The sequence below is a fragment of the Thamnophis sirtalis genome, unplaced genomic scaffold (assembly GCF_051295495.1).
Source record: "Thamnophis sirtalis isolate CommonGarterSnake01/CBP01778 unplaced genomic scaffold, rThaSir2_p1.2 scaffold_9, whole genome shotgun sequence".
NCBI classification, from domain to species: domain Eukaryota; kingdom Metazoa; phylum Chordata; class Lepidosauria; order Squamata; family Natricidae; genus Thamnophis; species Thamnophis sirtalis.
In genome coordinates, this window is record NW_028261389.1 from 46,338,172 (window position 1) to 46,350,304 (window position 12,133).

Genomic DNA, 12,133 nt, shown 5'->3' on the forward strand with positions numbered 1-12,133 from the left:
TAGCCTTTAGGAGGCTTATAGAGTGCTTCTGGGGACCGGGGGGGGGGCAAAAATGAGCAAAAAACGGCCCATTCTTTGCTCATTTCTGCCCTCCCCAGCCCCCAGGAGCACTCAGAAAGCCTCTTAAAGGCTTTGCAAAGCCATTTTGGTGAAGAGGGTGGGGTTTTGGGAGGCAAAAAATGCTGTATTTAGTGTATAAGATGCACCCAGATTTTCAGCCTCTTTTTTGAAGGAAATAGGTGTGTCATACTCCGAAAAATGCGGCATTTTACAAATGCAGATCTTGAATAAATTGTTTGAAGATGCATCCAAGATTAACATGCAGATTATGGCTAACCCATCCCAAGATTCAAGTCTATTTGAAATTTAATTCATAGTGGGCCTTAGATTAATCTCCCTCAGCTGGATTCAGCTGACACTTCTGGAATATATTTCGCAAGACATGTTATCATATCTCTAACCATGCTTTCACTACTAGTAGGTTTTAAGTTCTGAAGATTTTGCTGTTGTCTCTGGAGTCTTCAATTCTCTTTGAGGTTAGCTATTTGCTTGCAGTCTTCCATCATCTCACCAATGCGCTAATGATTTGCACTGATGATGCACACTGATGTAATGAAATGTCTGCAAGCACATAACCAGGTTCAGACAGAATCAAGGACTCCACAGTCCAACCCTAAACTACATTTACTCTTTTCTGTTTTCTGTTGTCTTTCTCCTTTGCTTTGTATTCAATTTGTGGATGTTTGTTTTCATGTTTTTAATGCTGGGTATGCCAACCATCAAATTGTGAAATATGATTTGCCATTTTTTTAAATTTTTTTAAATTTTTATAGGAAACACAATCTACTTAAAATTCAAAACATACTGATGAAAGGCTTTTATACCATCTTTCATTATATTTAAATTAACAATAGCGTTTAAGGCAGAAAAAAATAAACTATTACTTTTGTCACCTCACCTGCTATCACTGGCTCAATATGTCAATATGATCCCAAAATGTTCAATTTTACCCATCTTTTGATACATAGGAAAAAGGGATCACATTAGAAATTAAACAGTAGCATCTTCAATATTCCTTCTTCAGATACTTAATGTCAATTTTTTACCCATCACACCTATGGGCACAAAAGAAGAGTTTCCACACACTCAAAAATAAAACAAAAAGCCCCAATCCAACTAGACATATTATTTTCAGTGAGCTTCAAATATACTGCTCATTCTATCATCCTATTTCTCTTGCAGGAAAAGCATACTGATTAATTCTCAAATAATTCAGTAATTTGCCAAGTGTGCCCATGCATCAATTTGTTCATTTTTGCCTTAAGAGATTCTATCTATTCTTAGGAGAAAAGATAGACTTATTTCTTTTTTGCAGGCAGGCAAATAGTAGCAGATTTTTCTTCTTTCCTCATTTTAAGGACCTTTGCTCTCAGATTCAAGGTACTTTCCAACTGATGTGCAACTAAGAAAGCAATAAAAGTTGCATATTTTGCTGGAGTCCTTCCTCTTACGTTTACAAGTAGCATAACTGTAGATGCATTATGTACATAGATATGTGACAGGAGTGTGAGCGTGAGAAAGTACTCCAATACTGAGCTGGGAAAGCAGCACATGCAGCTGTTGCCGCTACCTGAACAATAGAGCTGAAACTTGTTAATGACATGCCCAGAGAATCAGCTGCAGTTTTCAGATATCATGACGATGATTTTAATGCTCAACTACAGAAACCAGCATTCCCAAAAACCAGAAAAGTGGCTCCACATGGCCCAAGATACTATTCATAGCTAGGGGGAACAGAAAAATACAGACCTTGAATATAGCAAAATTGTCTAGCATAGGCATTAAAAAACTAAAACATTTCTGGTAAGGTAAAGAAAGGGACTACAGCAATCTGGCTTTGCACGATTAAAAAAATGTCTTTTAACTTCATATGCAACACAATGGTTGTTCTTGGTATAAACGTTATAAAACTATATTGTATTATATTGTGCAGTTTTTGTATTTTTTTGCAATTTTTATCCAGTGGTCTCCTAAGGACTGAAAATTATTTCAAGAATCTCTCAGAGAAAAATGTTGAGAAAAACTGGTTTATAGTACTGCAAGATACAGAGAGCTACCATTCAGATAAAATCTGTCAACTCCGTAGCTTTTATTTTGCAATATGGAGCCTAATGACCAAGAAATGATTAAATATCCCAGTATTTGCTTCAGTGTAGCAACCTGTGTAATGCATAGTAAGTGGAAGATAAACCTCAACTAGAAATAGAAAAGGTATGATTAAATTTCAGTATTGGAAAGAGAAGTAATAGTGAAGTTAATGATTTGAGAGTATTTTTAGCCATGCTCAAACAAAAGAAAAGGTGATGAATCAATAAGAATCAGAGTCCTTTGGGATCTCATCAGTACTGACAGTACCTGATGTCTATTCAGCGGCTATTGGTGTGGGAGCGTTGCTTTGGGACAAGGGCAAAGCTGATGAACCTTTTCCATGTTGTTTTCTTCAGCAGGAACTCCTTTCTATTCATTCTCTAATCACAAAAAACAGCCCCATGTTCCTTAGAGACTATGTTTCTGTTTGATTTCCCAACAAAGCAAATATTGTAAACTGAAAAGAAAAATACTTCAAATAATTTTGCTAAGTAGAATCAGAAGATGAAAGCATTCACAGACACTCAATACTTCTGAAGATAAATCAGCAGTAGTTGATATTATTTTTAATTCATCTCCACATTTTATTGCAAACAGCTCTTAATGGAAATGTATGCTTCAGTATGAACATTTGCTATACCCCACTTGCACTAATTAATCACCATTTATCCAGAATCATTTCAGGCCCTCGATTACTGGTTTTTGGTAAAAATAATCACTTTCTTTCATATATTTTACCAACCACACATTTTTTTAAAGAATGTTTCAGACCCAGGGAGTTCCGATTTAACCTTTTATTAAGCTGAAATTTTATATTAAAAACTCTCTAGAACACACAAAAAAGCACATAAATCTTGAGCAGTGTTTCATCTGAATTTCTCAGTCATAAGTTATAGTCACAAGTATACCTGAAAATTCTCTTGCCTTGCCAGCTTTAATCTCTTGTGTAAAATTATTCTGTTGAATTATAGGAGTATGTAGTGCAATTTTGCACATAATCTTGGACCCATTTTAAAATAAATAGACATAGATATAGAACCGGCTCAAATATATGTACAGTTATGGAAGTTCATGCAGGCACCAGAAATGCTGGAGTTACAGCTCCTCCCTGTAATAGCCAAGTTTTGCCAGCGACATCTCTTTCCTCAGTTGCATTACTTCCCAGAACATCTGGTCCACTGTGCAAAAGAAAAGGAGATGTTGTGGAAAAAAATGCTTCTTTAAAAGTTCCCAACGAACAAAGATATTTAGCAATGTTAAATCTGAGTTTTCAGATACTAGAAGTACTATTTAAATATAAGATACTGAGAGGTGCTGGTTGGAAAAAAATCCATGTATTTTATATTAAGGATAGCATTATGTCTAACCACTTTTGATTACATAGCCTATCATTCAATTCATCTTTCAAACTAATTCAAGATTTTGGGGTGAAATTTAATGACACCTCAATCTTTACCAACTGCACTATGTTAATTATATTTTTCCTGCCTTAAAACTATTTACTTATATAAAAATATTTCTTTACTTTAGGATTGTGCAATCATTTAGGGTTTTTTTTAGATGCACCTACAAGGACAGAGATAAAAACATCTAAATTTCAAAATAACATTTTCCACTTTTTACACTAATACTGTAGGTCTTAAAGTTTGGTAAAACATTAACACAAAATTAGAACTAACAACTGTGTATACTGTGTATATAAAAGGTTATGACAGAGTATTTAACTGATATTTAACGATTTAAGAATGAATATATCAAATCTCTCACAACATTTTTCATATAAAAATACTGAGACCATGCAAAATAGATTTTAAGTGACAGTACATTGATGATGCTTACATCTTTAAAACTGTTTTACCAGTATAAAATAAAATCAGTTTGCATGCTTGAATCTAACTTTTAAATAATTTATGTAGTTTAATCCCCAAGTGCAGTGCAGATATGGAAAATTTACAAAAGAACTAAGAGAATAGGAAAACTGGTGTATTCCCAGTTTAGAAGAATGAAACATAGTTTTCTATTTTTCTTCCCCCACCTTCCCTTGATACAGACAATCTGTCACAAAAATCTGTTGATATATTTATATGAAGCCTACTGATTGTCTAGAAATTAAAAGCTTTATGACATATTGTCCCTCTGAAATTTGCACAGATGATTGTTAGCTTAATTATGAAAGATAAATTCCTCTTCCTAACTTATGCCATATGGGAACATAAAAAAGCAGCAAAGTAGGAGGGTTTAGACACAGTTCCAGAGGTAATGTAGGAGCATTACAACTTCCCCAAGTTCTTGGTTTATATAGCAAAAATACACTTTTGAAAATCTGCAACCTGCTGCAAAAACATAGCAGCCCTGCTAAGAAATAAAACAACTTTCTTACAGTAGGCCTTAGTCTTAACTTACCATCCTGCTGTTTCACAAGCCCCTGCTGAATATATCGAATGTATGTGAAGAAATTACACACTGATGTGATCTGGAGAAAAGGAGGGGGATAAAGAATTAGAATGCCACACGTTCAATTACCTGCCTGATCCAAATATACAAACCGTGATTTAGAGCTCGACACTTACCCTATACCTACAGAAAGGAGAAATATAATAGTAGTTTCCCGAGTCCCCCAGCTTGATTCGATGCTTGCAGGATTTACTTTGTCCACTGAGAGCACATTTCCTGTCAACAGAATGGAACAGTTTTAAAAGATGGTTTATGATTTAATTTACATGAACACTCTAATTATGATACAGTTGTTTACCAAAGAGCCTGTCATCCATTTTTACACAACTTTGACATAAATTATTGCAAATTATGAACTGATCTGCTCAGTGTTTACAATGTTTTGTAAAGCTGTTAACAACACATAGGTAAAATTTACAATTCCAGACACAATTGTCCTTTATAGTGATCTTTGCAATTTTTTTAAAAAAGAAATTCCCCCTAAAAGCATCTCAACTATTCCAGACTTGAGACCCCTTCACTTTGTTGTCATTTGGTATTTCTATGAACCCAGTTGTGGTGATTTGCAAGGGTTACAGCCTAGTACAGTGTTTCTCAACCTTGGCAACTTGAAGATGTCCGGACTTCAACTCCCAGAATTCCCCAGCCAGCGAATCCTGGCTGGGGAATTCTGGGAGTTGAAGTCCGGACATCTTCAAGTTGCCAAGGTTGAGAAACACTGGCCTAGTATAATGTATGAACACAGCCACAGTGTTATCTATGGAAGTAGCTAGCTGCTCATCTCTTGTTAGTTACCTAATGATAAGAAGTTCCACCTGAAGTACTACCTGAAGTAAGCTTCTGATGCAATGGAGGGCCATGGGGGAAATGAGATCAGTGGAATGCCTGACCCGAGGGGGGGGGGAGATTTCCTTATGCCATAAAAATGGGGATATAGCCAAGGTGATGTGTAATTTGTAGGGGTGGGTATAAAAGAGTGAAAATATAGAAAGCACAGTAAAGTATGGAGACAGGAAGAGTCATTCCTTGTTCTTGAGCCAATTAAGTGTCAAATCTGCAGAGCCTGGGATATACAAAGATTCCCTTCCAAGTACTGAAGCACATCAGATACATGGTAATAGTTCTAGGCAACTACCAAAACGAAGAAGATAATCAGTGTACATAAATGTGCTTTATAACCCCTGCATGTCACTGACATTATATAATGCAGATGTTAACAAAGTATTGTTTTTTGGAAACAAAGACTCAACATTTAAAATAAAAAGCTGTTATGCAAATATTAGAACATGTGCCAGTATCGTCATCTATGTATTCTTTTTATAATTATTTGTCTTACAAGTAAATATTAGAAAGTGAAATTAAGTTGTTCTCTTCCATTACATAATTATTCTTAATCGTACAAAATATTTATTCTCACAACCATAATCTCTAATTCAGCCTCAGAATCACCATCAGTAAATGTTACTAATGTTCCTGATTTTATAAAGAAAAGAAACTAGAATCAGGTTATTAATCTAAACCCCATAAACTAAATTACGACTCAGAGTGATAGTGATTCTCAGACTTACTTAGATTTCTAACTTGATCAAAAGCCCATAAAAGCCCATAAAATAATAGCCCGGTCTACTTTCTTAATCTCTCTCATGGCACATCAACTGCTTTTGCCCTGGTAACACCTGCAGGGGCCACAACCTTCCCTCTCTGTATAAAAGAAGATGGAGATCCATGTCTTGCTAAGAAAGAAATAGTGCATCCTGTAGCTTTCCATGCAGCATATATGGGGTTTCTGTTTTGGTGTAAATCTGTTAGTCATTTCTTTCTGGCTGCCAGAATAAAACCCAGCAATATATTCCCAGTACCATAAGATCCTTAAAATGCAACATACTTGGGTCCTCCACATTCAACTGCAGAAGCTTTTACAAATCGAACAGGCTGCAGACCAACAGGTTCAATGCTTAATGTATTGTTTTCTACAGCTTCCAGGACAGCAGAGGCCAACTGAAAATAGACCACAAAGAGGCAAGTAGTAGTTTTCCCAAGGTGTTTCCCAAGGCTTGACAAAGCATGCTATGAGCTCTGTCTGGAGATATTATTAATTTATCTGTGACAAAATGAAGCATGTATCTTCAATACTTCAAATCAATGTTTATCAATCTTGGCCTTTTAAAGATGTATGGACATCAACTCCCAGAATTCCTTGCCAGCATGGCTCCCTGGGAATTCTGGGAGTAGAAGTCCATATATCTTTCAGTGGTCAAGTTTGAGAAACATTGCTTTAGAGGCACAGGAATGAAAATATGATATATCCAGCCACCGCCACCAACACCACCCTCTCTAAAGCTATACTACCGGTAGTAGCAGAAATTGCATGAAGCCTAGACACTATCATGGTTTTTCTCATATAAACCAGAACAACACAGGATGTAACACCAAAGGAGCCAAACCATACAATTCATTACCATAAGAACCAGCTTTAGATTTGCATTGCAAGGGAAGGCAACATTTTGGTGGCCAGTATCTTTGGGAAATTTCACATTATTTTCTTCCAAATTTTTATAGGCAGAGATGATGATGAAAGCAAAGTCCATTTTAGAGTTGAATTGCAATTCTTCTTTGTTTCTACGCTAGAGTATCCCATGGCTACCCTACAAACAAGAGCTCAGATATCACGGTTGCCCATTGATGGATTATGATCAAGAATAAAGCATTCTCAGTGTGTAATATTTTATATTTTAAGATACATGGCTTTCAATTTGAGAAACTAATGAACATATCAGCTTTTAATGCTAGTGGAAAGAAGAATAGCAATGTAGCAGAACTGCCCAGAGATTCTTGGTTAATTATGAAGCTAATTCTGGGTTCATAAGATTAGGAACCAATGCAATATCTGTATTCAACAGAGTAAGTTCTTAGGAGCAGTAAGATGAATAGCAAATTGTACAAAAATAAGAGAAACAAAAGAAATTATAATCTGGTAAAACTAACTGCAATATTTTCCATCAAAACAGCTTGCAGTTTAAGCAAAGCAGTTATAAAGTGAAGTTGGGACTGTGCTTATGACCTTACTTCAGCTTTCCTTTGCTTTACAGACTTGTGTCATAAATGTGAAGACTGGTTAAGTTACTTCAGGATCACTAAATGAGGCAGTCACTAATCGTGGACTATATGCAGATTGACTCCTTATCAACTGAAACTATTCAAAGGTTCAATATGCTGTTTTGAAATTCTCAATAACAAATCCGGAAGAAAACTTTTCTCATGAAATAATATTTCTGACCTTCATTGTGAAGTGGTCCAGAGCTACAGTTTATGCAATACAAACACCTATAATTCTGTGGAAATACTTTGCAGGTAAAAGAGGGAATTTTGGACTTAACTGAAGATATCGAAGTATTTGGTGGTAGTTGTTTTAAAAGACATTCTTTCATATTACCTAACCAATCTAAGTATCACTATATGTTTTCAAAGCATTACCTCACTTTTTGAAAAGGTTAAGCATGGAAAGATATCTTCTTCATAGATTTTATTGAGAAAAGGGCATGTCCTGTCCATGGTAGGATCATCCTTCCAGGATCTGAATTTGTTGTATAAAGATATATCAGCCTAACATTGAAATAAAACAAGCAAAATGAGAGTGCAAGTCTTCATTCAAGAATCACACTATATACCAGTGATGGCGAACCTATGGCACACTTGCCACAGGTGGTACGCGGAGCCATTTGTCAGGACATGCGAGGCGCTGCCCTGTCAGCTGCCCAGCACGTATGCGCGCGCTGGCCAACTGAGTTCACCCTTTTTAAAGCCATTTTTGCCCTCCCCAGGCTCCAGAGGCTTTATAGGAGCCTGGGAAGGGTGAAAAGAGCCTCCACCGCCCCCCCCCCCAAGAGGCCCTCTGGAGGTTTCATGAGCTTCCCTGAAGCCTTCAGAGCGCTCAAAACGACCCTACGGGCAAACCGGAAATGACTTCTGGTTTGCTCGGAGGTTCGTTTTGACTGCTCCGAAGGCTTCAGGGAAACCTCCTAAAAGTCCCTGAAGTCTTCGGAACGCTTAAAACGACCCTCCAAGCAAACCGGAATTCACTTACGGTTTGCTCAAGGGTCCTTTGGACTCCTCTGGAAGCTTCAGGGAAGCCTCCTGAAGGTCCCTGAAGCCTCCAGAAGGCTTCCAGGGAGGTGGGGGAGGCTGTTTTCGCCCTACCCAGGCTCCTGTAAAGCCTCTGGAGCCTGGGGAGGGTGAAAAAAGCATACAAAAAATGGGGGGGGGGGTTGCGCCTGTAGTGTACGCATGCACACTGGAGGGTCGCACACTGCATTATGGGTGTGGCACACCTGCACACAACCCCCCCTGCGCTCCCTCCTCTTATGGCATGCGAGCCAAAAAAGGTTCACCATTGCTGCTATATGCCATAAACCATATTGTACCAAACCATAATTAACAAAGGATAGACATTACATAGCATTTGCACTTCAGTGATAAAAATCTGTGGACAGCAGAGTTTTGTTAAGAACCCTGAATCCACATTAATTGGCAGGTGACTCATTCTTCCACTTAAATCAAGATAATGAAACTCCATCGTACCATTGCATAGCAGTTTCAAGGCAGTAAACTGCAGAACTAGACACGTAAGGCAGACTTCACCAAACTGAGTATCCAGTTCAGCAATAGCTATATTGACTGGGAATTCTAAGAATTGAAGTCCACATATCTGAAGAATACCCAGAACAGAGACAACTGAACTGTAGTGTCACTTAATTGTCAACTTCTACCTTTGGCTTCTTAATATTTACATACATATATGCCATTGTTCATAACTTCAATCAATTTTTCTTACCGGATTTAAGAGATAAGCAGTAGTGTAAGCCAAAGTAGCACCATACTAAAAAAAGTTAACAATTTATGGGACCACCAATATTTAAAGTTACATGGCAAATATATGCTCCGTCTGCTTAGGAAAAGTAGACTAAACATGCTCAATAAATGTATCAGTGGCTGATAAATTGGATGGTTGACAGGAATGAAATAGTGGATGGTATAGTTGGCTGATGGATGCAACAAATGGGAGATCTCCTGAACACAGCATATTGTTGAGATTCCTCCAGTTGCCATTAATTTAGTGCTTTAATCCTGCAACTTTTAAAAAAGAGGTTCTATTTTCTTTATCTACTTTTTCCTATTAGAATTAACTCCCAATTTTAATCCTACAAAAACTTGACAATGACTAGCTTGCTTAATATAGGAAGAAGCCTTGTTAAGCCAATGAAACTAAAGGCTAACCCTAAATTACATTAAATGTGTAGCTGCAATTATATCATTCAAACCACAGTCAGGAGATAGGGGAGGAAGAATTAGAGTTTCTCCTCAATATAGCATTTCCTTGTACTGTATGTGGCTAAAACTGAAACAGAGGAAATCAGTATCTGTCAAAGATATGTTCCAGTCAAAATCCATTCATATGAATATAATGACAGGTCTAACAAGTTGTTATTACAGATAGACTTTTCTTTAAAACAAAACATTACAAGTTGCAAACACCATTACTGAAGAGTTTCAATTGCATGTGGCAGGAGAAGAAGGCTCAAATAATAATCAAGGACTTTCTGTAAAAGCACCCAATAATCTTTGTAATCCCTGAGCTCCATATTTCACCAAATCCCAATTATTAAAATACCTCTTTGCAGTCCTTTACAATTGGCTGCATCATGTTAACCTCCTGGTTATTGACGCCCATTGCACTACTTGTACTCTTGTTCCTTGTGTGGCCTTTTCTGAAGGGTGTTTTTCCACTAGACTGAAGCTCTTTTGTTGGTGAAGTTGGAGAAGTAGATAGCACTAATGCTTTCAAAGCTGCTACTTCAGCCTGAAGTACATCAATCTAAATATATTATCAAAAGAAAAAAGTATCAGAAGCATGCCATTCTGCATCCTGCACAGTAAGATGAGATACTAATGGGTGGGTATGTATGTATGTATGTATGTATGTATGTATGTATGTATGTATGTATGTATGTATTTATTTATTTATTTATTTATAACAAGAGAAGACATGGCCCGTTGCTATTGGAAGGTGGATATAAATATAAGCTGTGCAATTCAAAGCCAATATGACTGAAATAAAAAGAATTGCAATCCCAGGAAATCAAGATTTCAATGCGTAGGTAGCAAACTAGCCACAAGATTGATTTTGAAGGCAACTAAAATCTGGTATCTTTTGAATTTCTGTATACATGTTATATTTATGTATAACAGTAATCGAATTATGGAAAATTCTTTTAGTAGGGGACACACATACATATAAATAAATATTTTCCTTGAAATTGATCAGATTACAGCATTGTTCTAGCTATTGTAATACAGCTGATATGTTAACAAAACCCATATCTGTAGAAAAGTATAAAGACTAGGTTAAAGTGTTTGGATTATCAGCTGTACATTTTTAAATGGTAGGAGTGTCAGGTAATGAGGATTTAATAGCTGCCAGCTGATTGTAAGCTGTAAACTGGAAGCTGATGCAAAGAGGATGATTCAGCAATACAGGCACTGGCTCTTTAAGACTCTGGTCCACACAAGTCATTTACCTTTTTAAGAGGTGTCTCTCTTGTGGTGTATCTCATTTACTTCAACTCCCAGAATTTCCCAGCCAGCATTTGCTGGCTGGGGAATTCTGAGAGTTGAATTCCGGACATCTTCAAGTTGCCAAGGTTGAGAAACACTGGTCTAAAGGCTGTGTGTGCTGTGATTTGCTCCTAGTGTTTATCTCATAATAATAGCCACGCTGCCAAGACTCTGACAGGGAACATAAAATATCTAATTAAAAATAGAAAAGAAAGGGGAACTATGAATTGAACAGTTAAGAGCTATGCTAGTTATTCTTTTTTTGCCAGGAATTGCTTTAATTTCCTTCTTTTTATCTTTTTATGTCAATTAAAAATACGAGCCACTCACAGTGTTCAATTTGAACCACAAAAGCAGCATATAAATTGGGCAAATAGATTGATTACACTGATCATTTCAGCAGTGAGTTAAATTTGAAAAGGCTCAGCAACTTTGAATACTGATTTAGCTCTTTATGCAAAATAATCATCCCCAAAATAAGAACCCTATTCTCAAATGGTATGAATACAGTTTCTCACCAATTTCTCTTTAGATTGTTTTGACATAAAATCAACTAAACTGATTTTTGAACTTTGTACATTTGAAATGCAGTTGGAAAATCACAGAGAGAGAAAGAGAAATTTTGTAAATGCTATAATATCAAGAATTAGAACTCACTTTTCCTTGTGCTTCTTTCAACTGTTTTTCTGCTGTGGCCTGCTTTATATTAGCTTCTCTCACCATCTTATGAGCTTCCTATTGAAAACAAAGCTTATGTGGTATAATTACTTCACACAGATCTACACTATAGGTGTAAAATAGGATCCAATATATTCAATTTTAAAATTCTCTTTTATTTTACTTTTATAAGAAGCTTTAGACAGAAATAAGATCCTTTTGGTGATTGCAACTGTGGTGACACAACTTCTGAAAATGTTAT

The 12,133-nt window shown here is 36.5% G+C and overlaps 1 protein-coding gene across 4 annotated transcripts in view; it reads right to left on the reverse strand.

The window, feature by feature from the left end:
- RAB3IP (RAB3A interacting protein) overlaps positions 1-12,133 on the reverse strand; it is a 44,401-nt gene that overhangs the window by 4,270 nt on the left and 27,998 nt on the right. For 2 of the 4 annotated variants that reach the window (XM_087723451.1, XM_087723452.1), the window contains 7 exons: positions 11,872-11,949; positions 10,271-10,474; positions 8,077-8,205; positions 6,488-6,600; positions 4,719-4,818; positions 4,552-4,621; positions 2,928-3,326 (listed from right to left, as the gene is read on the reverse strand). In XM_087723451.1, the coding sequence (XP_087579577.1) occupies positions 3,244-3,326; positions 4,552-4,621; positions 4,719-4,818; positions 6,488-6,600; positions 8,077-8,205; positions 10,271-10,474; positions 11,872-11,949 (777 nt within the window). In that variant the 3' untranslated portion in view covers positions 2,928-3,243. Of the gene's footprint in view, positions 1-826; positions 2,529-2,927; positions 3,327-4,551; positions 4,622-4,718; positions 4,819-6,487; positions 6,601-8,076; positions 8,206-10,270; positions 10,475-11,871; positions 11,950-12,133 lie in introns of those variants that run through there. The other 2 variants (XR_015697751.1, XM_087723453.1) reach the window with 2 other exon arrangements.